The 25,292-nt window shown below is 41.0% G+C and overlaps 1 protein-coding gene across 30 annotated transcripts in view; it reads right to left on the bottom strand.

Moving 5' to 3' along the window:
* Positions 1 to 25,292, bottom strand: part of KCNMA1 (potassium calcium-activated channel subfamily M alpha 1) — a 683,907-nt gene that overhangs the window by 85,417 nt on the left and 573,198 nt on the right. For 28 of the 30 annotated variants that reach the window (XM_036222528.1, XM_036222530.1, XM_036222529.1 and 25 more), the window contains one exon: positions 7,339 to 7,432. In XM_036222528.1, coding sequence (XP_036078421.1) covers positions 7,339 to 7,432 — 94 coding nt within the window. Of the gene's footprint in view, positions 1 to 7,338; positions 7,433 to 11,914; positions 12,002 to 25,292 lie in introns of all 30 variants that reach the window. The other 2 variants (XM_016159438.2, XM_016159437.2) reach the window with 1 other exon arrangement.

Here is a 25,292-nt window from a genome sequence, read left to right as displayed (position 1 = left end):
GGCAAATTTTTTATCTCTCTGAAGGTTTTCATCCAAGTGGCAAATACTGATTTTATTGAGTATGTATTATGTCAAGTATTATAGCAGGCTATCAGAAATTTCTGAGACCTTAAACTTTACTTCAAATGTTCTGCCCGAATCTGCCCTCCTAGTTTTTCCTTCCTAGGAGCTCCTAGAGAGATAATAATTTGCATATCTGTCTCATCTATTAAATAGTGATCTTCTTAAGGTCAACGAACACCTATTTTTCTCTTCAGTATATTTCTAGGGTCTAGCAGAGGACACAGTAGATGCTCAATAAATCACATCCTAACAAGAGAAACTAATGAATAATTTCTAGTCTCTGAACACTTTTAACCAGTCAACAAAGACTCACTGGACTTTTTATGGATATCAGAAAATGTGCCAAGTGAGAGCCCACTCACCTTTGATATCTTGCAACAATTTGTGTTGGGAACCACCAAAGGCTCTTGCACTGTGTTCTACTTCACAGGGACTGTATTTGAAATAAGGTATTGTGATCTGAAGGGAGACACTAAAATACATCTGTAACAAGTCAGGCTGCCTGGAGTGTGCCTGGAGCCAGCTGCTGTAACTGATCAGCAGGGAATACTTATGTTTGATGTCCAATGGTGGTCAAGACAGGTGTTCTTAATTAAGCAACTATGCAGTGTTGCAATGCCCAGTCTGAAAGTCTCTGAGAGAAGAGCCCCTATCACATGAAGCTTCTTACTGTCCCACACCAGCCACATTGGCATCACTTGGGAGTTTGAGAGAAATGCAAATTATCCAGCCCAGCCCAGCCCAGACCTACTGCATCGAGCTCAGTTTTAACAAGGTGCTCTGTATGATTCTGATATGTGCTAAAGTTTGAGAACCACTGTTATAAAATTTTGCCCAGATGGAGAAACTATGTAGTTTGACTTAATTCTACCAGAGTTAGCAACTGTTTGCAATATTACAGACTGGAAGGCCATGGGTCTATTCTGCAAGGCTAGGACTAGGGTAAAGCAAGTGAGAAGCTAGGTGTAAAATTTAAGGAGGGGCTGCATGTCCCGACCCTCCTATTCAAATAGAAAATTAAAGGACAAAAGACAAAAGCACATCCAGGTTGCCTACTCTGACTATCTCTGTGTATCTGGAACTTGAAAGATTATATCAACACTTGATGGGATTTTCTAACCAGGATGCCTCGCTAATGACTCTCTCTTGCTGACCTCTATTTTCATGAGCTGATCAGTAAATAAACAAACACACAAAAAAAGCAAATCAAATATTAGCTTTTGTGAAGTATAATACTCATAATTCAGTTTTCTACCTTCCTTTCTCCTTATCTCTTTTTCCACTCCATAGAAGAAAACATGGTAGTTAGTAACTAAGTCCTTGAATGCAATGTTCAAGAGTGTCAAGCCATGTGAGTGAGTCTCTGGCTGTGCCTGCCACAGGATGCTGGAGAGGGTCTCAGGTGGTCTCTCCAAAGGTGACATATTTGGGTTTTCACCACCATAAATGATCTGCCTCATTCTGCTGTACATTTTATTTCTGGATGTTGCAAGGATCCTGACCTTTGGATTCTAGCCTGCCTTAGCTCATCTTTCAACACTGCCTCCACCCTCCTGTAGAATGATCCTCTTTCCTGAGATGTGGCTGCCCACTAACCCTGCCCCATCTCCCACCAGATGGCCATGCCTGGAGCCTTGACTAAACCATCAGGCCAGGCTCTAACCACTCTGCTTAAACTAGAGTACTTTTCAACTTCTCTGTAACTGTCTATTTATGTTTCTTTCCCCCCTGACTAAGAAGCAAACAGTCAAGAACTACTGCCACCTAATATGCCATCTTTTGTTAGGCAGCCACCATCCTCAGGGGAAAAAGGAAACTACTGCCTTTATGTTTGGGAGACATCCTGGGAGAACTGACATGTCCTTCAGTCCTAGAGGAGAGTGAATAAGATGCTCTTGAAATGGGAGGACAGGATAATGACCCTCTGCTGAGCATTCCACTTGTCCAGGGACCTGTGTCAAATCCACCCAAGCCCTGGTATGACGAGACCCACTATTTCTTCTTCAGTACCATGGGGCCTGTCATTTCCTATTCATTTGTGCATTAAGAGCTAAATTTACTTAGCTAAGCTGTCCCTGCCTTCCTTCTTTATTCTGCCCAGTAGAAGGAATTGTGATACTGGCATTCTGCCCCCATACTGACTAGGCTCGGACCATTTCCATATTACTAGAACCTTTCAAGCTGGCATTCCTAACAAAAACACCTCACAAAAAGGTATGAGTCAAAAGAGAGGGAATGGGACTTAACAAGCAGATGAGTTTATTTCACTTAATGATCAGTAAATGCCCAAAAGGATAATCTGTTTTCCTCAAATCATATTTCTCTTCCCATTCAGAAAACAAATGTCTAATATTTTCTGGGTCTCATGACATGAAGCTCCCCTTACAGTGATCAATTTTTATGTTTTTGGTATTGTCAATTATCCTCGCTAACCCAGCTGGGTGCTATCTCGTCGGTAAATTGTCTACCCGACTCATCCTGTACAAATCCTCATGCCCCATGCTTCTCTATCTTACTCCAAGTTCTCTAGTTCCTGCAGAAATAGGTGTAATGCGAACAGATATGCAGAATGTTGTGTGTCTTTCTTGGGAAGACTGTATATAGCCTATTTCCGGTCAGCATTCCAATAGCAGTCCCTGGGTGATTAGGCACCCAGTGGACATTTTGCAGAGGGTGGGGTGGACTGGGCTTTCTCTTCACTCCTCTGAATTTACAGAACATGTATCTCTGTTGGGCTCTAATGGAGGGTTCTAAATCCATCCTTACACGGTCACCAGTGATCCTCCCGAAATACAAATATGAGCTCTGCCTCCTTAAAAACCTGCAAGGCTTCTCCAGTGCCTATGACCAGAAAGACCTCCATGAGTGGGTGCCAGACTATGCTTATATATATTTTTAACTCCAGTTATGTCACAACAAGGATGCCCTAGTCCCACCACACCAATCCACTTCCTTCCTATGTCCTGAGCACTTTCTCTATTTCTTCCACAGAGCAGAATAATAAAGGAATTAATAACATGAGGTGGGAAGCTAAACTACCTGGGTTCAGATCTTCCTAATTAGGTAAAACTTACTGGATTCAGTAGACTGCACATCTGTGACTCGGCTTTTTCATCTGTAACATGTGAGACAGAGTAAGTCCTACCCTCAGAGTTCTGGTGACGACCCCATGAGTTCACAGGCATTGATAGTCTCAGATTGATGCCTGGTACCCAGTGAACAATGAACAGGGTACATGATATCACCAGTTGAGAAATTCCCTCATCACATAAGATTAGGTTAAATGTAACCTCCCTCACATACCGGGCTCAGCCTGCCAGGCCAGAGGTAGTATCGACTCTTTCTGTTCTCACAGCCCATGCTGGGAGATAGACAAGCTCTAACTATTCTATTTGGCCATATATGCTTGTCTGTCTCCAACATTAAACTGTGAGTGTTTTGAAGACAGAGGGCTACTCTAATCCATCTTACTGTACACCCATTGAAGACTTTCCACAACACTCTGAATACAGTAAGCTCTCACTAAACATTTGTGGGATGAGAATTAATCTGAGTAAAGGAATAGAAGCAGACAGCTGAAATGCTCAGCCAGTGTGGGTTCCATCTGAGGATACAGTGTGAGAGCCCACACACTGCCTCTATACTTCTACCCACTGGAGCAATAGCCTTAGTATCCAAGAAGCATTTGAGACTGCAACAACTTCATAGGGAATCCATGAGTCTGCTTCAACTGCAGTCACAATGGTGTCCAGTATACTTTATTCTTCTCTAAACAGACTTTCCAGAAAGCTTTCATTGGATGTTCAATGGAGTCTGCGAGACCTCCAAATTAAGACCCTTGCCCTTATTATTTAGAGACAAAGTTCTTGTGCTTACAACTGAAGGAAGACACAGCTCTCCTTACAAGGCACAAGCCCACTAGCTGGGGAGAACTGATCAATGGATACTTGGTGATTTTAGAGGAAAACTAGGAGAGGCTCCTTAAAGCATTCCATGTTAAGAGACCAGCAGGAAGGCATATAACTGGGACCTGGGAACCTCCAAGGCTTGCTTGTCCTTAGAAGGTGCAAAGCCAAAGGTTATCTGTCATGACACAAGAATTTCTGGCTTGGAGCACAGACATTCGCCATTTGGCTGTGAGAATCACTTTCTGTCAGGATGACTAAAAAACATACTACATCAGGATCCAGACACACAAAACAAGGCTGTCCACCTAATGATTGCACAGAGAGCTAAGTGACACTTAAAAATCAGGGTAAGCCTGATACCAGAACAAAGGGAGACAAAGACCATTAGAGCAGAGTCCCAGCAGCATTTCATGCTGGCAGATGGTTTGCAAGAAGCCCTCACGTAGGAGCCTGTTTTATTTACAAGAGACGCAGTGGTAAATTAAAGCCCATCCCAGCCCATTCTGAACCCTCTAGTTTCTCTTGGAGCTATTCCTATCACTGCCCCGTAGGCCACTAAAACCTGCCCACCTTCGGAATGATTGATTCTGCTCAAACAGCAAGCCACAAACTCATGTCGAAAAACCCACTTCAAGTAAGTCATTAGCTTCCTTTATGGATTTTTCAGGTCATAAGGAATAGGACCTGCGAGTCCTATCTTCTGTAGAGTAGAAAGGAAGTGTTTGAAGAAGTGGGGAGACCTGGAGAAGTCACAAGTTATCACATAAGCCCCCCTCTTTTTTTCTCAATCAACAAGAGGGATCTAGCAAGAAAACAGGCCCTGGCAACACCCTCACTACTGACAAATATTCAAACCAAACCAAACCCATGTGGTCTTTATGCACACACTAGAAGTGAAGGGAAACAGAGAGCAGGATCAGCACCCTGTCCTTGCTCCCACTTCAGACAGAGTATGGAGCACCCGACACACAGAAAGTCATGGTAATGGAGGAGCATCTTAAGACTTTCTGACTCGTCATGAGACAGCCCTTTCTAGCTGAGCTGTGATTGAGACCATCACAGCTCATGGGGTAAAGCATCTTGGTGACAGTAGCCGAGGCCATGGCAGCAGCCTGAAGGCACCAACACCAGAAACCTGAGGTCTGTAGCTCACCGCCTGACCCACGTTTAGCAATTCTGATGGACCATGGAGCAGACAGCTCCAGCCTGGGATGACTGCCTCCCTCAGTCCCTCTCCGACAGGCAATGAAAGCAAGACCCACTTTGAAATTTCTCCCCCATCATGCAAACTGACACAGGCATGCTTTTCAAAAACCCACAGCCAATCTGTTGATCATTACTTATTTACAAAGGCCTTCAGGCAGAAAGTCCTGTAAAAACCATACTTGATACGGTATACACTAGCTTTTTCTGCTTGTGGAAAAAAGTCCCCTCAAGGCTACCTCAAACCATCACTTTCTATTGCACATAAAATGTAGCGTGTAACACTAAAGTATTTAATATATATGGTATAATATATCTACAGGAAAGGCATTTGTGTAGAAGTATGTTACCCTGGATTTGGTAATTTGATGTTTTGCTGAAGGCTACGACTTAAAAAAGCTTCCACCTCGTACAGAAGACCTGTCATCTTGGTACCCAAGAGCCAACAGAATAAAGAAGTACCCTTAAGCAGCAAAACTTTGACACAGCTTTGAAGCATATGAAAACAGTATAACTCCTCAGAATTATTATTACTCAAGATCAAAGAAATGAGCCATACTTTACATAGCAAACAGGGACAGGGAATTTGGCTCCAAAGGTTTCAGATTTTTCAGACTTCTCTTTATTTATTTATTTGCTTCTCTAAATTTAGGCAAAGGAAAGCGCCCGGGTTTTTCTCTACTTTAAATGGATAGAACTATTAGCATTAGATAAGGTGATTACCTAAAGGTGAGTAAATAGGAAATGAATGCTAGCATGACAACTGGCGTCATAAAAATGAGAAGCTTGGCAGTTGGTGCATTTTATTTCTCCTCATAAACTGTAAACAAGCATGTAAATCAGTGACACCTGAGCAAGACCGAGCAAAGGGGAAGGCAGAGAACGGCTAAGGAAACATTCGACAGGAAGAGATGGCCATAATGGAAAAGGACATGGGGCTGGTGAGTCTTCCACGGGAGCTGGTGTCCCCAACTGCCTGGAGGAGAGCTGCCCTATCTGCATCCCAGAAAGGTGGTCAAGGAGGGCCAGGAAAATGTGAGTGTGGTGGCTAAGGAGGGGGAGGGGGAAATCTCCATCATTTTATTTCCATAATCAAAGCGAAAAGAGTGGTCAATGACAATGAAAAGAAGAAAGTAACATCAAGATGGCAGGTTTTGCACAGCGGTGACCATGTAGGGGGAACAGTGCCAACCCGAGATCACCCCCATTTCGGTGAGGTGCTAGAGAGTTAGGATGTTGGAGGGAATAAGCACTGGGACTGGCAGATGAATCGAAGAGAAAAAAGGGAAGATGAAAGATGAACAGCCCAAGAAGAGGAGCTTGCAAAAATCTGTTGAAATTTAGTTTCACTTGCCATTTCCTAGAGGAAGCTATAGTCAAGATAAAAAAAAATAGAAGGGAGGGAAGAAGGAAGGAAGGAAGGAAGGAAAGAAGGAAGGAAAGAAGGAAGGAAGGAAGGAAGGAAGGAAGGAAGGAAGGAAGGAAGGAAGGAAGGGAGGGAGGGAGGGAGGAAGGAGAGAGAGAGAGAGAGAGAGCGTGCACACACGCCATATTTCATAATTAATATTGCTTTTAGCCTGAGTAGAACTGGATTACTTTTGAACTTTGCTTTGGCAAGTCCACAGATTATTTAGACTTTTTTATCAGTCAAAATCAATTAACAGAAATTTGATTTCAATCGACAGGATAAAAGGAAGGTAATCTTCAGGTTCATTTTTGATTGTGATGATACATCTCACATATGGCCTTAAGTACAGACAACAGTCCTCGAAGGGACTCCAGCAGAAAGAGACTTGCCGGAGGCGAACTAACCACACAAGTTCCTCTGATTGGTTGCCACCGTCATTAGTGCCACTGCTGTTTAGGAACTACACATAGACAGGACATGGTGACAGCTAAGACTTTAAAGCCTATGTATTTTTCAAACAGCTTTTCAAACTGTTTTTCATGACAGAATTTTTTCAGCTCTATCATTAACTGCTGACAAGCTGACAGAATAAATACTCCAGCCTTTAAGAAGCCATCTAACGATCTAGTCCCCTCCCCCGCCTCCTGCTTGCTGGGGAGGGGAGACTCTGGGCCTGGGTGGGGTGGGGAGGGAGTGAGGAGAGGAAGAGAAAGAAGGAGAAGGGGAACCCCCAGGGCCTGAGGCCCAGCTCCTTACCTCATCAGTTTGGGCGAGGAGCTGGGTGAATTCCGCATACCTCCGTTCCGCTGCTTTTTTTTTGGTGACAGCGTTGAGGGCTGCTCATCTTCAACTGGAAATACAGGCAGCTCATGAGATTATGAACAGTTTGAGGGCAGACTGTGAAATACAGGCAAGATATCAAAAGACACACACTCACGGCTCAGTCACTCACTAGGAATTCATGGCTGTCTTTTAGGACCCAATGACAAAGACCAAATGTGTTAGTCAAAGAAGCCGGCTTAGAAAAGGTGAAAGCATCACCCCTTTATAGTCCTGTGTTTGAACATGCACTTAAAACAGACTACAACAGTTCATAAAAAAACCCTGCCATAAGAAAGAAAAGAAATTAGGATTTATCTGTATACAAAACATATATACATATATATGTGGAAATGCTCAATCATTATTCTTAAGAGTTAATTTTGGTTACTTGGCTTTGCTGGATAATCAGTGGGGTTTCTTGTAACCAAAATCAGAAATAAAGATATATTTGAAATAGCCGTATAACAGTTGCCAGCCTGCTGCTTCTTCCAATGAACCAGTTTAACTGGCTCCCAATCCCTGCACGCCAGAGGAAGAGCCTTGGACAGAAGCGAGGATCTGAGGCCTTTGTAGCCAATGTTTCAGTCCATCAGGACTGGGAACATTGGTGCATGCTGGCTCAAGAATCCCCACCACTTAGCTCTTGTCCCTCCACCTCCCAAAAAGGAGGGCACTGAGGCCGTGTGCACATGGGATCTTTTCTTAACTCATTAAGACAGGAGGACCAGGCTGCGAGGGTGGAGAACGGGGCCAGATTAAAGCACCCAAATGAAGGAGGAGGTTGCCATTGAATGATATCTCTGATGATGCGGTGAGGGGCAGGGAGGGAAGGCAGCACAAGGGATTGGAAACCAAAAGCTGTTTTCCAAAAGTCTAAACCACACAGACAGCTAAGCAATGTGAAGCTTGGTTCACAAACAACACAGCACACTCTACTGCCTTTGCCCAAAGACACCCACTAATAAGCTTTGTAGATGTATTAGCCTGCATCATGCTTCTTTTTAAGAGAGCTGCTTGATAATTAGCAGATGCGGACCCAGCCTGTCACCCAAGGGCATCAGCCGCAAAATTCTAGTCCTTCTCTCCCCACCCCCACAATTCAGGCTAAAGCTGTAATGTCAAGAAAAAAAAAAAAAAGGATCCTCAGATTCTTAAAGTTGACTGCAACACAAACTGGGAGGAAGCACCCCTGAAACCAGGAATGCACAGCAGTTACCTTAAATCTAAGAAGAAAAATATTAGCAGTGGCGACATCAAAAGAAGCTTGACATATTAATGGTGTACGAGTCTTAGGTGGGGGAGAGAATGCCATCTCAGCTACTTGATATTATCCAGGAAGACCTATATCAGCACATGCATTATATGGTACTTCCCTGAAAACCCTAAATAAATTTAGTATGTTATGATACATGGTTCCAAAGGGATTTTAGTAATCCAACTACCCTCTGAACCTGCTTCAAAGTATCACACGTGGTACACTCCCCTACTCTACTGTCAATATGGGGTCATCTGAATCCTGGCAGACACAGGGAAAGGAAACAAGAATGTGGTCAGAGTGAGAGCTATTCCAAAGGAAATGAAGGCAAGAAAGCACCTGCAAATGCCCACAGCCCACTCACTCTACCACCTGCTTCTCCATCCCCAGCCTGTCCTCTACCCCCACCCTACCCTCAGCCTCAGAGGCCCATGCTCAGGCAGCTGCGACCATATCAGTCACTTAGGGCTCCAGGCGGAACTCTGTGGCTGGGAGGATATCGCATCTTATCAGAAATGAGTATCCACAGCAAATCACACTGAGACTAAACAGCACTTAAAAGATTAAAGGAAATAAATACAAGCCACATAAATGGTATTGAGAAAAATCACTTAGAGTTGATATGCATCTCTCGGCAAGCAAACAGGCACTCTGAGCTTGACCTGAATTCATCTTCCTTTCACAGGATAGGGGGCGGCCATCCCAGGCAATAATGAGGTAGAAAGGCAGTGAGATTGGTAGGGGGGAGGGAGGGAATGTGTGTGCATGTGTGTGTGTGTGTGTGTGTGTGTGTGTGTGTGTAAGTATACTTTTGCACATTCCCCATCTTACGAGGTGGTAGAAAGTCTTGCATTGACTCCACCCATAATGTGAGCCACTTGTAATTGTTGTATCGTATTCGGGGTGACCTAGATTAGTTAAGCAGCATGCCAGAATAAATAAGATGCGTGCATGTGAGGGGGTCTAGTGAGGGTGAAAGTTCTTTTCTTTCCCATCACACAAACCTTCTAATGAAATATCCGAAAAGGTCTTTTACCTAACCTAGTCTACTATGGCTCACTTTATTCAAGGCCACTAGATGTTGTCATGGTTTTGTCTATATTAGTTAAGACTGGAACAGAAGTCACACTTGCTGGCATTTCTGTTGAATTATTTTGCTTAACTTTTGTTTCCCCATTCGTGCTGGGCCCACAATAAATAACCCTCTTTGGTTAAGTGCCTATTATCCTTGCACCTTGTCGCTGTCTGTTTACTTGCAGTGATGTTTAGATGGCAGACTTGCAAGTTAATACCTGTTAGCCAGCTCCAGGGAGACACCTTGTTCTGGTGCTAAAGTTATGCCTCCTTCTATGTAAGGAAACTATTTATTTTCATTGCAAGTCAGAAAGATCATCCATCATAATCATGCTGCATTTAAAGTGGGATTTGTTCTCTTAAATGAAACTCATGTTCAAAGGTTTTCTCCTACACTCACAGCCTGCAAATGCAGATCCATTCCCTGAAGAGATGGGGAAAATGTCTCCAGCTGAAATATATGAACGTTGTGTGATAGAGACTATTACATATGGCTTAGAGCCAACAAGGGAGGCAGAGATAACCTCTTTTTCATCAGGAGAATATAAACTATATTTAATTATTATCCTCTATATAGATTCTATCAATTTCTTCTGCATATTTAAAGAAAGCGAATCTAGGAAAACTTTTAGTTAAGCCATAAAATATAATTTCCATTTCATGGTTTCTGTGACTACATGAGAGAAATAAAAATTGAATTAAAAGGGAGACTTATATTTACCTACTTTCAGGAAAGACAAATGTATTAAAATAACGGGCTAGTACCTGATGCCAACGCACATTCACAGGCTCGTATTTAGCCCACTTCAGGGCTGATTACAATTCACCTCTGTCTCCGGCATTCTCTCTTGCATCATGCTGTGGAAGCTGCATGAAGATATGATCTTTTAAAGGAGCCTGACTTACCAGCCTCTTTAAAACACAAACAAGTTCAGGAATCCAATGTGGAATTTTTACAGGGGCTGACCTCCATCCAGTCTCCAAGTACTCATAAAATTCAAGGGCTTGTTTTTGCACATCCCTAAGTACAACACTTAATGTGCTGTTGTAACTTCCCCATGCTCACTTGTCTAATAGGCACTGAATCTAACAGTTTTACAGTTTGGGAAGACTCAGTGCTAGAAAAATGTCAGGCAAGTCTAATGAGGCTTCAGATCCCTTGGTTGGCGCTAGAGTTTAATTTAAAGTTACAATGATGTTTTAACATGTTTGCTTATACTTGAATAAAGAGGATTCATTATTTCGATGACATAACCTCCAGACAATGTTCTGGGAATTGATTTAAGATGTGGTGGTAATTCCACCAGCCTTAATGCAGCATCGAACATCTGTAACAACATTTTACTCGACTTTTCATCGTCATTCTGTTTTCAAGCAAAAGCAAAGCAACATCTTCCAGAAACCCTGGCCAGAACTCTGGGCTTACTTCAAGATGATCATATATTTTACTGGATTTTTAAAAAAGAAATCCCTTTCTTTATTGGCCTAGCCAGCTTGCAAACACTAGATCAAGGTTCACCAATGCCTCTTTCTGGGCCTTTTGGGTAAAATGGGCAGTGATTCCAACCTTCAGTTTTCCCAAACAGTCCAGTGCCCTGACATGCGATGGATCCACTGCTTAGCTCCAGCCTGGGACACATTCCTTCCTCCCTGTTTCCTCAACAGGTTTTAGGGGGATGATGCCCTTTGAGACTTAAAGGTGAGTTTGTTGGCTGGAGTTAAGAAATAATTCAAAGCAAATGAACTCAGAAACGTAATAAAAGGCAAACAACCCATAAACATGAGTTGACTGGCTATCTCCATTACATTATTAATCACCACATCTGGAGAAACCCACATCTGCACACACTTAGCAGGTCATTAGTAATGTCATATTCACACTGGAATCACTCAGAGTAAGAGGCATGCAAAGTGGCTTGAACACAAAAGGCATCTAGCTAACAGGGCTTCTGACTAAAGTCTTGAGCAAGCTGCTAGTTTGGGGATATGGTAGTTTTAATTATTATTTATTGTTTTCTATGGCTTCTCTCTTTGATATTTTGCTGTCCAACAAGCTAAGTGCATGCTGAAATCCACGGTAGTGCATCTTTCTTCTTCAACTGAGCTCAGCATGTTAAGGTACAGCACTGAGGGGTGCAGGGCAGTTATTAAAGATTGGGATGGGTTCCAGTACTCCTTCACCTGGCTTGGTCACAAGCCGAGAATTGTGAGTTGCATTCTTGAATTCAAATGGGTCTTTAGGATAGCGTGATCTAGCTTCAACCTTGACTGTCAAACAATAATGAGAAAAGAAAATAGAAATTAATCCTTTGTAAATTTTTTCATGAGAAAAGTTGCAAACCAGTTTGACATTGAATAGAACTATAGCTTTCGATTAAAATAGAAGTTTCTTCCTCATAGCTAAATCGAGGGCTTTTTTTTTTTTGTCTTTTCTTTTTACCCTGATGATGTCTTAAAATTCTTTTTGCTGTGTTATTGTCATTGATATCAGAAGGGATAACGAACGTCTCAAAAGATAATCTTGTTTGCGCAATAATTTCTAAAAACACAGAGTTCCCCTCTACCCTACACCATACACAGACATAGAAAACATAGTTTAACAGCAGTGTGACACCTATTATCTCTTGAAGCTGCCAAAACGCATCTCACTGAATAATTAATATATGTCAAGTCATTGACCTACAATGTTAAACTACCATTTCATCTCAAACCACCGGCTTGGTCAACTCCCTTGGTTGGAATACTGCTGCCTAACTTGCATTAAACGCCGTGGGTTTGCCACTCCTATGAAAGGGGGATGCATAGTACCTCCTCATCTCAGCAGTGACATCAGTGAAAAGTGGGGGTGTGTCTCCAGTCATTCAGGATGGAAATGTTTTACTAAAACTGAGGGTAAAGGGAGAGGGTATAATTGCTGGACTTGAAATCAAACAGTATGCTTACAAATTTCTGTGGGTTTATCAAACACCACCCCCCCAAGAAAAACCATGCAAGTCACAGTAACACAGTCATTTTGTTATATGTAACTCATGATGGACAAAACTTCCAAGCTAATTCGACCTCTCTCTAAGATGACCACCTAAGACTTTCATCAGAAAGTCTGTGCTACTTAACTTGCAAGGTCTTCCAGCATGACCACAAATGAGCAATCCCTGGACTGGAGCACAGAACGGTGCCCGTTTTACCTAGAGATACTTCCTGTCTTCTAATCACAGACTATAAGAACCCTGGCTGCCTGTCACACATACCAGACTGGTGAGAGTATGAGGGTTATTTCCTTAAGCGATATAGGAAAATCAACAACAACAAGAAAAAAATGCCAAATAAATAACTCATACTGTGAATTTGGTCCTATAATTGCTGTTAAGGAGCACCTGAATGAGTCCCATAGCGGGGAATGCCATGCGCCCATCAGTGAGGCTGAGCAACTAAGGTCAGCCTAAATAAGTTAAGACAGGCACCAGAGCCTAGAGGGTCAGAACACAGGGAGTTAAAGTGGGTGATATATTTGGAATGAGAGTTTCTACTCTGACAACTTTAGAATAACATATATTTTCAAGAAGTTTGGTGAATACTTTGCAGTATTATTGATAAGATCGATCCATAAAGCTATTTTTGAAAAATCATTGTGAATATTAATATGCATATAATGAAAAGATGAAGGATGCTATCTCTTAAAATCGATGTGAAATATACGTGTGTGTGTGTGTATTAATACACAATTGGACACTTTATCATATACATTATCAGGCAGGGTAATTTTACATCTTCTAACTGAGAAACAGGAAATACATTTATTTGAAAAACCTAGAGGTTATAAGTTAAAAAACAACAACTTCAACCTGTCGTGACATACGATACAGATGGAAAATGTCTCCAAGTGGCCTGCCCCGCCCTAGGGCAGGGGTCAGGAAGAGGAGGCTTCTTGGAAGTTTTTTATTTCTGGCTTTTATGGAGCTAACAGGAGAATGGGGAGGGAGAGTATGGAACAAAAGATTATGTAGAAGTTAATCACAGGGTATATTTCTGGCTCTGTTCACCGCCTAGGAAACCTGAATTGTTTAAGTTTGAGTCCTTCAACACAGAGTAATGAAAAGCTTCAGTTCCTACATGAGAAAGAGAAAAAAAATACTATATAAATATATTAACAGAATCTACATGACCTGGATTGCAGTGTTCTCTAGCAAAACACTGTAGGCCTAACAGATCTTCTAGAATTGGGTGGATTAGGTGTTCCTACCTTAACCAGACCGCCCTTGCCCCAATCTCAAATCATAAGCCTGTTCTATATGCATCTTGGTAAGATTCCAACATTCATCAGAGTACCCTGTATCTAGAATCTCAGTTTGTATATCATCACTAAAAACTTGACCTGCTGTAATAAGTTGCCTGATGCTTGCTCTGCTCAGTATTTGGTAGAAAATTCCTTTTGGAGATCTAGTTTCCCTTTGGCTCTTTTCTTTTTTTCTTGGTACAGACTATCTCCATCACCTCAAGGGCAAAGAAAAGTTTCAAGCAAAGATCACTAGGTATTATTAGCACCTCAGAGATGAGACATGGAGATAAACAATAGAGGTCAAAGCAAATATATGACTGAAATGAGAAACACAAGAATTTCCTTTAATTATTGCTATGGAGTTTGGAGATTGGGGAGGTAGTAGATGAAAGATAACTTTTACTTTGAATTAAACCGGAAAAATTCATAGGAGTCCAACAAAAACAGCCCCTTTTCATCCTTCCTTTCCTTCTCTCCCTACTCCCAACACCAACCAGTTGGTAAAGGCTTTGCGGCCAAAAAGTGTTCCAGACTCCTTTTCGTAACCTTGGCATGGGCAGTACGCGTTCGTGGGGGACAGGCTTCATTCGGAACAGAGATAAAACCTGCCAAGTCCCTGGCACCAGTAGCTGCCTTCTTACTTATATTTCTCAAGTTCAGAGGTTAGCAAACTATAGCCTGGAATATGTTTTTGTATGTCCACGAGCTAAAATTGGTTTTCACATTTTTAAATGATTGAGGGAAAAATCTAAGAATGATATTTAATGACACATTAAAATTATATGAAATTTAAATTAATGTATATAAATAAAGTTTAATTGGGACATGGCCACAGTCATTTGTTTACCTATCCTCTATATCCTCTCTATAACGAGATAGTTGAGTAGTTGCAATGGAGACTGTATGGCTCACAAAGCCTAAGATATTTACTAGCTGGCCCTTGATAGAAAAAGTTTGCTGATCCCTGCTTTCACTTATCTTCTCACGTTTTCTCAGTTTTCCAGTTTTCAAAAAGGACAATGTTCTTTGCCATCTTCCAAGGCAGCCAAACAATAAAACAAACAAACAAACAAAAACGCATGGAGCCCTCTTCAAGTGCACAGATTTGGAGCGGTTGGGAGGGATAGAGGTAGTTTAGCGACTTGAACGTCCCTACCACTCGACCTGATATTTGTTCTGCAGGTCCCCTTGCATTTGGGGAAACCAGTCAGGTGAGTTTCCCCTTTTCCAACTCAAGCTAAGTTAGATTCATCCACCTGGCATTTTGAGAATCAAGGCAAACCACATCTACCATGAGCAATTCCTTGAAGCTGTCAGTGTCTGCTGCAAGTCCACCCTGCGAGAGCCTGTACGAGACAACAGATTAACCATTAGACTAGATATGTTGAAAATATACAGCTTCAACCTTTCCCCAGCTAGCTCAGAGCAATATATAGATGATTATTTCAACCGTCAGCTGCCGTGTAGATTTAAACCCCTGCACGATAACTCCTGGATTCATCTGCCCCTTGTCAAACTTGCACAGCTTTAGTTGGAGGATACGTGGTGTGGCAGTTTCACTGTGAATCCAGAATGATCCAGACGGCTGCTGTCTCTTTGTTAACAGGAAGTCAAACTGATGAGTTTGTAATGCATTTCTTATCAAAGGTAGTTTCAGAAAAGAAAATGTGTCCCATCGGTTTGGCTAGAATTTCACATGTACTCGATTATGGGCTTAATCAGAACATCTCTTATTTTCGGAAGGAATTAGATCATTCTGCATCCATCCATTAAAATCAATTTATGCCAATGAATTATGTATTTATGAATTTATAATTATCCTTGAATTCTCCCCTCCTGCAGGATACTTAATAAAATCATTAGCTGGAGCCTACAATGCAATAGTGCTTAATAGATTTAAGCATGCTATTTTTTTTTTAAGTTAATGCTGATATTTTTGAGCTGTGTATCTAAAATCATCATTGTGAGTAAAAGGATTGTAATTTTCAACTTACACATTTAACAAAGACAAAATGGACTTTAATGGAATTTATGGAGCCTGTAAAAAAATTCTTTTCCTAATATGATTTATTATCAAATAGATTTGGATTTACTACAGGACAAATCATGTCCCACTGAAACATTATCAAGAGAAAATGCCTGTAAGTTATGGAACACTGTTCCTGGCACATTGAAAGTGCTCACATACATGGCAGCAGCCACAAGATTTTTTTGTCATGCTTATTGTTATAACCTTTATTGATTTATGAAATTCAGTACTTAAATGTCAGCACTGAAACTGCTATTTATTCTGTCTTTATTTAAAATTCTAACATTTTATTCATCATGGATTTTTTTTTGCATTTTTATTTTTAAAAAATATCACATTGAACTATCATTTACCTTGATTACTGAGGTTTTTGGTGCCTCCTTAAGTTTGATGCCCAAGGCAAGTACTTCACTCTCCTCATTCAGTCCCTGCCCTGCTCTGCCCTGTCCATATCTTAAGGGTGTTCTAGGTGTTGGCTGGGCCACCCTGCCTGGCATTACAAAGAAGCTCCCTTAGTTTGTATCTGCATGTGTGTCTGTATGCTCCCTTGTTCAGAACTGGGCAAGGCAAATGTAAAACAAGAGTTATTCTTTTGATCACCTCATGCTGTTTGCTTGAGATTGTTAAGGAAGACCCTTGCAAGAAAGCCTTCCTTGTGGATTTACAAATTGTCAGACATCCAAAGGAGTGGAGAAAAGATCATGCTGCCTCAGGAATCTGAGATTTGCCACCTGCCCAGGGTGAGAAACAGAAAAGAGAGAAAGGTGCAGATTTCTCATGGACTTTATTTCACACTTCTCATCAAAACCTCTTGGTTAATACAATGTTGATTTACATTTCCACTTTGGGGTAAACGTTTTTATTTGCTTATATGTTTTGACTCAGATGCTACCGTCCTTCTCTTTTCATTTTTCCTCCCCCTAAACAGCTTCAAGGAAACATGACTGGCAGAAAATGTCAATCACATTTTCATTTCCATTTTCACTTTGCTATTTATATTTTTTAAATTAATGCTTGCCCCAATGATTCTTTTTTAAGACCAGCCTAGAATCTAATTGTGTATATGTGAAACATGTTTTCTGAGCCATAAGATGTTATTCAGATAAGGACCATTATTATTATTAATATCATTATTATTATCGGCTCATCCATAAACATCATATTTTCCATTGAGCCAGTTGTGTCAAGAGTCCTCTCAAATTCTAATATGTATTCCAGATGGTTGCACTGATACTTTCTCTGAAACTCAGATAAAGGTAAAATGCATGGGTTTTTAGTGCAACCCCAGTGCACCACATGGCCCGATGAAGAATGTTCTGCCAGGATGCTTTAGAAATACTGTATGCTTTTAACCTTGGGAGGGAAGACCAGTCCCGGATGGTGATTTTACACTAAACACAGCATTTAGTATACTTCTTAAGGGCATAGTCACCTTCTAAAAGATGTTCTTGAACTATAAAATCATTATCTATATTCCACTATAACTTATCCTTAGACATATTCTGTGCAACATTGTAAAATGCTAGGGCATGGTAGGCTCCTTTCTGGTCAACACAGTTAAGGAACAAGCCGTGGAATGCAGCAGTAGCAGGGCTGGAAGGAGTTTAGGGATGCTCTGACCTCACCCTCTTTGGGCTCAAGGCAACATTAATATGCAGACCCAAAACCAGGGCCCAGGTCTGCTGACTTTTAATTCAGAATATTTGCTACTAGAATTCTACTTGTGAGAACGCACAAGAATATGAGCTTCTAGATTCGGGCCACCTGCCCAAGTCTCAGTTCTGACCATTATTAAAACTCTGATCTGGGACAAGTTACTCAACCCTGTATTGTCACAAGATCTGTTGTTATCTCCACTGGAGAGATGCCGACACACAGATCTGGAGATGCTATGGGGTTAAACATAACCGGAGACCACACACTGACAGCCCGAGGACTGTCCCAGTGTGCACCACATGGTGCCATCCTGCTGATTCAAGGGACTGTATGCATAGGACAATCTTGAAGTCTGAGGATGATCCATAAAAATATGGATTTCTAACTTCTGTTTTAAAACCTAGCAAAAGACTGGGCTCCTCTTCCAGGAGGGTAACTGTCTAGTGGGGCATGAGCTCACCGGCTGGTCAAATACCCCAACATGTTTATTGTGCCCCAACCTTGTGGCAGGCACCCCTCTTATTACTCTGGCCCTGGCTCTAGTGGCACTCAATGTGCCATCCTTGAGACAGGATTTTAAGATATGAGAGATCCCTCTACAAATGTCAACTCATATTGAGTTGCAAGAAGCACACAGGCCCTGAAGATGTACTGCCAGGGCCAAACCTGAGGATTTGGCGAGTTACCTAACTTTGGTTTTTCTCACCTATAAAATAGAAATGATTACAGTACTTTCTTCATAGAGTTGTTGTGAAAATGGGTTGAAAACATGAAAAGTGCATATAAGAGTTTCTGGCAAGCTCTTGATAAATGCTATCCACCATTATTACCTTGGCTTTGCGAAATCAAAAGAATCTGAGCTTTCAGACACTGGGTCCTTCTCCACAATGCCAGCCTGCTTTCTTTTGACTTTGCTCGAATGGGTTCACACTCTCCTTCCTTCTCCAAGCAACTGAACTGGTACCCAAGCACTAGGACAGGGTGGTGTGCACCATCTCACCCCCATCCGGGGCACCATGTTCGACCATCACCTTTGTCCTATATTTCTTGTGGCCCCAATAAACTACTCAAGTCAAAATAATTAGGCTGGGCCAAGTGTCACAAAAACAAGAAAAGCCAGAAAATGTTTAAATGAGTCACAACTGGGGAAGGCTGGGACGGGTCAGAGCAACAACAAATGAAAATCAGATAGAAACATGAAGAAACCGCACAGTTTCCTCTAAACTCAGGCAATTCATGTTGTCTGCTTGCGAGGGGCTCTCCCCTTGAATTTTTGGTGGGAGGTCATGGAATTGTGGCATGTGCTTAGGAGACAGTGTGAGGGGCAGTGGGTGAGGTAAAGGGGCAGTAGCTCCTTCACTATTCCTTCCCACCAGGTCTTCCTTTCACCTACCTACTTCTACCCACCCTTCAAGAGATAGGTCGGCCTGCCTCCTCCAGGAAGCCTTCCAAGATGACAGTAACAAGGTAGAATCCCTCCTTTCTTTGCACTTCTCATCCCGCACCCCTGTGACGTCTCATTTTTTGCATTATAATTTGTTTTTCATTTCAGTGTGTCCTACTTCCCAACTAAACTTATAAGCTCCTTTCTGGTAGTTTGCAAATCTCTGACTATCTCACAGTGCCGAGCCTCTGGTAATGTTCCTGATGAACATCTCCTGGTTGCCAGAGGGGAGGAGCCCATCCCAGTGGTGAGGAGCCTGGGTTCTATTCCCAACTTGGATGAACCATGTGGTCTTGGCAAGATACCTCCACTCCTGGAGGTTGGGCATGAATAATGTATAAGGAAGGACCTTTCCAGCTCTGATTTGTAATGGTTTTGGGCTTAATGCTCTCTTCTGTTACTTAACAAATGTCACAGGAGTCAGCCATGAACTGAAAACCTCATAACTCTCCAGCCACATATAATTATCCAGACTCAGCACCCCCAAATCACTACAGACTAGGAAAAGCAGGATTCCTGGTTGAAGGGAGATATGGTCTAGCTCACAGGTTCTCAACCCTGCCTTTTGGTAAAATGAACTGGAGAACTTTACAGAGAACATTAATGCTTGGGTCCCACTTCAGACCGATTCAACAAATATCCTGAGGGCAGGGGCTGAAGCTGGGGATGGCTTTTTTTCCCGAAAATCTTTTTAAAGATGCACAACAAAAGAGAACTACAAGTCTAGCTGAAGAAATGAGACAACTGCATTAAACATACACATGTAAATAAAATAATTCATGGGTTACTTAAATAACAGTACAAAAGGTATTACATATTACATGATGATAGCAGGTGAGGGCTAAATGAAATGCCTTAACCAGTAAGTGCTAGAAGATCTGGGATGATCAGGGGAAACAGTAAGACTTGAAACATGAGTCAGATAGATAGAGATATCAGTGTGAAGAGCATGGTAGGTAGAAGGAACAGCCTGAACAAAAACAAGGTGGGGAAGTACTAAGCTAGGGAACTATAAGAAAATCAATTCAGCTGGAACAGGAAGATTTATTTAAGGGTATTGATGGGGGTATAAGAGGCAGATAGTGTGAGGCTTTAAATACCAAATAACAGAATTTGGGTAATAATCTGAGTCCTCTGGAAGTTACTTTCCTTTCAATTTAAATACTCAGATTCAAAGAGGACAGTGGGTGGTTTGCATCTTGACAAAAATCTATTGGCAAAAAACGAACAAAAAACCCCAAAAAACACGACAAACCTTAACTCGGCCTACTTTCTCTCTGGCCATTTAAAAGTTGTAAGGATCTAAGATAAAACGCACACATGTGCATGAAACTGAAAACGAGGAGGCCCTGGCAATGGTCCAGTTAGTTCCACTGGAGGTCTCATTTTATTCTGGAGAGTGTGTTTGACAGGAAAATAAAGTTATTTAATGCCTTGGAAAGGGGTCTTGTGAAATTCACAAGGCTGCTGCCTCATAGCCCAGCCAGGTACATCCAACCTTTACTGTGGGACAGTTATTTCCTGTCTTGATCCAGTCCCCTACAGAGAACTGGAGGGAAAGTCATCAGGTTTCACTTTAACAAGAGAACTGATTGCAATCAATATTTTGAAAAACATTTTCAACAAAACCAGGGCTTTCAAATGAGCTTACTAAGAAGGAAATATTTTCACATATCCTCTACACCTTGGTTTCACCTAATCAATAACACTTCAGGATTTTCTCTGTCAAAAGCACATAAGTGAATAAAATAAGATGTGCATTATATTATCTGGATCCTTGACCTGCACCCTTTAGCCCCGTAGGCTTAAAACAAAGTTTTAAAATTCAAAAGAGAAAATTCCTATTTGATTCTCAAAATGAATTTCAAAATTTTAGACTACAATACAAAAAAGAGTAAAATACTGCTTTCGAAGTTCTTTATTAAGTGATGGGCAACACCTAATAAAGAAAATTCACAAATGAGTTATCTGTGATGTATTTTAATGATTCTTTTCCATTACCTCAATAAATCTATTGTCTCCTATACAGGCCCATGTTTACATTCAAACACCCCACACAAAGGAATAGTGTAGACAAAAAAAAAAAAAAAAAGTTAGTGAAAGACATAGTTGTGTCTTAAAAAATAAAAAAGATTGAAAAATAGGCTGTGTGAAAAAAAAGAACCAAAAATTAATTTTGCTTGTATTTTTTTTTTTTTTTTTTGCCTCATTGATACCCAAATTGATGAGCCAGTTAGCCTTTGTATGGACCTTATTTCAAAACGAACAAACAAAACAGTGTGATCCTGTTTGTCAGAAATTTAGTTCTGACTCAAGTAATCTTTGGTTACTTGGATTTTAAAGTAATTCTTGATGAAAGAGTGTCACATTGAAATTATTTGTATATAGCACATTAATCTAGTACATAAACCACCTTTATAAAAATGTCTCATTATTCCGGTGTGGAACGAAACATAGAGAATTAATTTATACAAATAAATATTAGATAAAAATGGGGACTTGTCGTATAACAATAATCAGATGTTGGAGGTAATCCAGTTTTAGGAGTGAGAACCTGGTATTGTGCAGTTACCTTTTAAAAACATAGTAACATTTATTTAACTAGGATTTGTTCCAAATGAGCATTTAAGCAAGTTGGATTTAGAGAATCTTAGCAATTGAGAGGTATTATCTTAGTGGGGGCATGTCTCCTCAAAAACTGAACAAACACACACAGTTTTAGGCATTCATCTCAGAGAAATAAAGGAGAGAGAATCTGGAAACGGAAGAAAGTGGGGTAGTGGTGGTAGTACCTAGAAAACATCCAGGTCGAGGCTTTCATTTATAGAAAAGTAGCGCCACCTGCTGGTAAATCTGCATTTCAAGCCCCTCTGGTTGGCCGGCCATCATCTATCTTGCAATCTACGCATAAATATACAGCAGTATTTCTCAGCTGCTGTTATACATAAGAATTTTATTACCAGTCGGCAGATTTCTAACACACTGGTTGCAGTTTAATAATCTTCTATTACCCAAAGTATGGGTTATATAAAAACCTAGAATGTTAATTGTTGACAAAACCAATTCTAATATGTAAAGTACTATAAGTCACCCAGTAAACATCCAAATAAATCAAGAAGGGTAGCTTTTTTTCCCTGTTAACAATGTGTTATTAAATACCACAATTTGATAACTTACATAAAAATAATATTCATACATTCAATGTACAGAGAAATCAGGAAAAATGCATTATAATCTTACTGAGAGCTTTTCCTTCATTTACAATTTTGAAGAAAATATTCTCACAGAGAATATTTTTCCTTGTCTTTAAAACAAATGTACGTAAACCCAAGGTGTCATTTAGGAAATTTTCTCATATAACAAAACCTGGGTTATAAATAACTAAGATTACATCTATAAAATGTTATATTTTAAAACGGCAATAAGGAAGTCATGGAGAATATAAGTCACTGAAAGCGAGCAGAGAAACACTACCTGTCATTTTGCAGAAAAAGATCACACAAATGCGATAGCAAAGGAACACAATAAAAGGAAGAAACAGGAATGTGATAGGTGACTCTGATTAAATCTGCAAAGGAAACTGTGAAATAAATTAACACCCAAGCGCCCACGAAAGGCATATTGTGGCTTCACTGCGAGTGATCGTTATGCAACAGAGAAGGTTGGTGATTTTTGTAAGAACAGACATAAAGTGTAGGCTGTGAAGTCTGCTAGTGATAACTAATGACCACACTACTTACAACTCTGATTTGATCTCTAATAGAAAAAAATAAAAAAAGTACTCTACAGGATAGATGTATGCAATAGGGCTCGTATTTTTCACTTGAAACAAATAAACCCCAAATGGGATCAAAGGGCCCACAGTAAATGAAAAATGACAGTTCCTATGTTGTCCTGATTTGATCTCAAGCAAAACTATCATGCTGATAACATCCCAGAGCTAGGAGGATGGTAGGGCCGTTCTTGGATTGGTATGGGAAGGAGGTGAGTGCCACTGCCCATTCAGCTGATGAGAAGCCCTCTCTAATTTCAAAAAGTTATTCAGATTTAATCTCTAATAACAACAATAAAAATTGCTCATGCAGCGAGCAAAAGGATATTCCTTAAGCACACGGGACACACACACACTAAATTTTGTTATTTCTGATGGAACCTGTAGAACCACTTTACATTCAGCTCTTCCAACTATCTAAGCTGGGTAAGGCATATGTATAAAGAGAATCAAACGTTGAGGTACTTCCTTTGAGTCTGTCTCTAGTTGTCTATCGCCAGGAACTTGACGAGGAGGGCAAAAGCAAAGAGCATCTCATCTCCCACTTCAACTGGTTACCACTGCTGCAGAGAAACAGAGCTGCTAGGTGCCATTTTGGGCAGATGTGAAGGTGTAGGTAATCTGGTAGAGTTTAGGGATGTCAAGATTTGAGTGTGTGTGTGTGTGGGGGGGGGTTACCCTGCCTAGGCATAACTCCAAGTGTATAAGCCAATGCATTAACACTGCAAGACAAGGTCCCTGAAGTTGGCCTGTACCTGAATGATTAAAGGCACAAGCCCTACATTCAGGGCAGTTGGGATAAATTCAAATCGATGAGGAATCAATCACAGGTGGGCAAAAAGAGCTTGTTTGAGCCAGAAATGTACTGCGGACCTGAAAAGCAAGTGAGGTCACTCAGGGAGTGGTGAAACAATGGCTTAGCCACGCCTTCCCAATGTGCGCCTCCACCAACTGGGACTCAAATACACAATGACATATGGAGGGGGAATATACGTGCATCCCAAGACCCACTACAGCGTCCAAACACTGCTTGTCAGCAGAAGTAGTGGAAGAAATGTGTCACCTTCAAACGAAGCAGTGATCAATTCTAGATCAAGCTATTCAAGACTGTTCCAACAGTCAAAGGAAGCAGCTGTTCAGAAACAAATGTGTTGTTCGAGACGGTACAAGCAAACAAGAAACAAGATTGCTAGGCTCAAGATGCTCTTTTCTCCTGAGACACATGTGTGATAAACTATGAAAACACATTCTCAACTTAGTTTCTATGTTATTCAGCAAATGTTTGTTGAATACCTACTGTGTGCCTTGGCTGCTATGTGAAATATGCTGAGAACTCAAAGACCACTAAGAGTTGCTGTTTGTTTTTGTTGACTTCTAAAAAGCTCAGTATGGAACCACTCTAAATGGGGTTTACATGAAGTGTTATATAGAGTTACACAAGGGAGACCCATCAACTCTGATCTGAGGAGGGAGGCAGGGCAGTTAAGAATTCTTCACAGAGATGGCAATATTTGAGCTGTGTGTTTAAAGCAAGAATCAGCAAACTTTTCCCATAAACATCAGATGTAACTATTTTGGACTTTGTGAACCACACATTCCGTTGCAACAAGTCAACTTTCTGTTTTCACTTAAAAGTAGCCATGAACAATATGCAAATGAATGGCCGTGACGTGTTACAAGAAAACTTTATTTATTAAAATGGGCAGTGGCCAGATTTGGTCCACAGGCTATAATTTGCCCACCCCTACTTTAAAAGATAAGTAAGCTTCTATCAGTTAGAAGAGTAGAGACACAGAGTCACAGGCACAGGAAAAAGCTATAGAAATGTGTTAAGTAACAGAAACAAGACATTCTTAGAGAATCATTAGATGAAAGATACTTTATGCAGAAAATAAAACTAGAAAAATAGGCTGATACCAAACAGCGAAGGGCATTGAATGCCATATTAAGAGGGTCGAAGGCTGTCCTTTGAATTGGAGTGACAAATGATCGAATCTATGTTTTCGAATAATACATGTGGTGGTTGTTTGGTGGCAAGGGAGACTAATTGGAGGCCACTGGTGGTAGACCAAGCAAGAAGGAAATAGTGCTTGAGAAGGAAAAGAGAAGGTTTGAAAGGTAATCCAGAGATCAAATCAGAGGACTTGGGCCATCAGTGGGATGGAAGAGATAGCAGGATAGCAGCATCCTTAGGATTTCAAAATGCATATCAATACTCATTCAGGCCATCTCTAGACTGTCCTCACATCGGTCTATTCAAAGAAAGGGGCAATGGTAGGACATGATGAAGGGCTCAGCCCAGTCCTGGCTCCACTCCTGGCACTAATCCCACTAACAAGAAAATCAACAAGAAGCCCCACTATTAATAAAGCAGTTTAGGAA

Source organism: Rousettus aegyptiacus, unplaced genomic scaffold, assembly GCF_014176215.1.
Source record: "Rousettus aegyptiacus isolate mRouAeg1 unplaced genomic scaffold, mRouAeg1.p scaffold_m13_p_6, whole genome shotgun sequence".
In the NCBI taxonomy this organism is placed as follows: Eukaryota; Metazoa; Chordata; class Mammalia; order Chiroptera; family Pteropodidae; genus Rousettus; species Rousettus aegyptiacus.
Note: the sequence above shows the minus strand (reverse complement) of the source record. Positions and strands in the feature narration are given on the sequence as shown.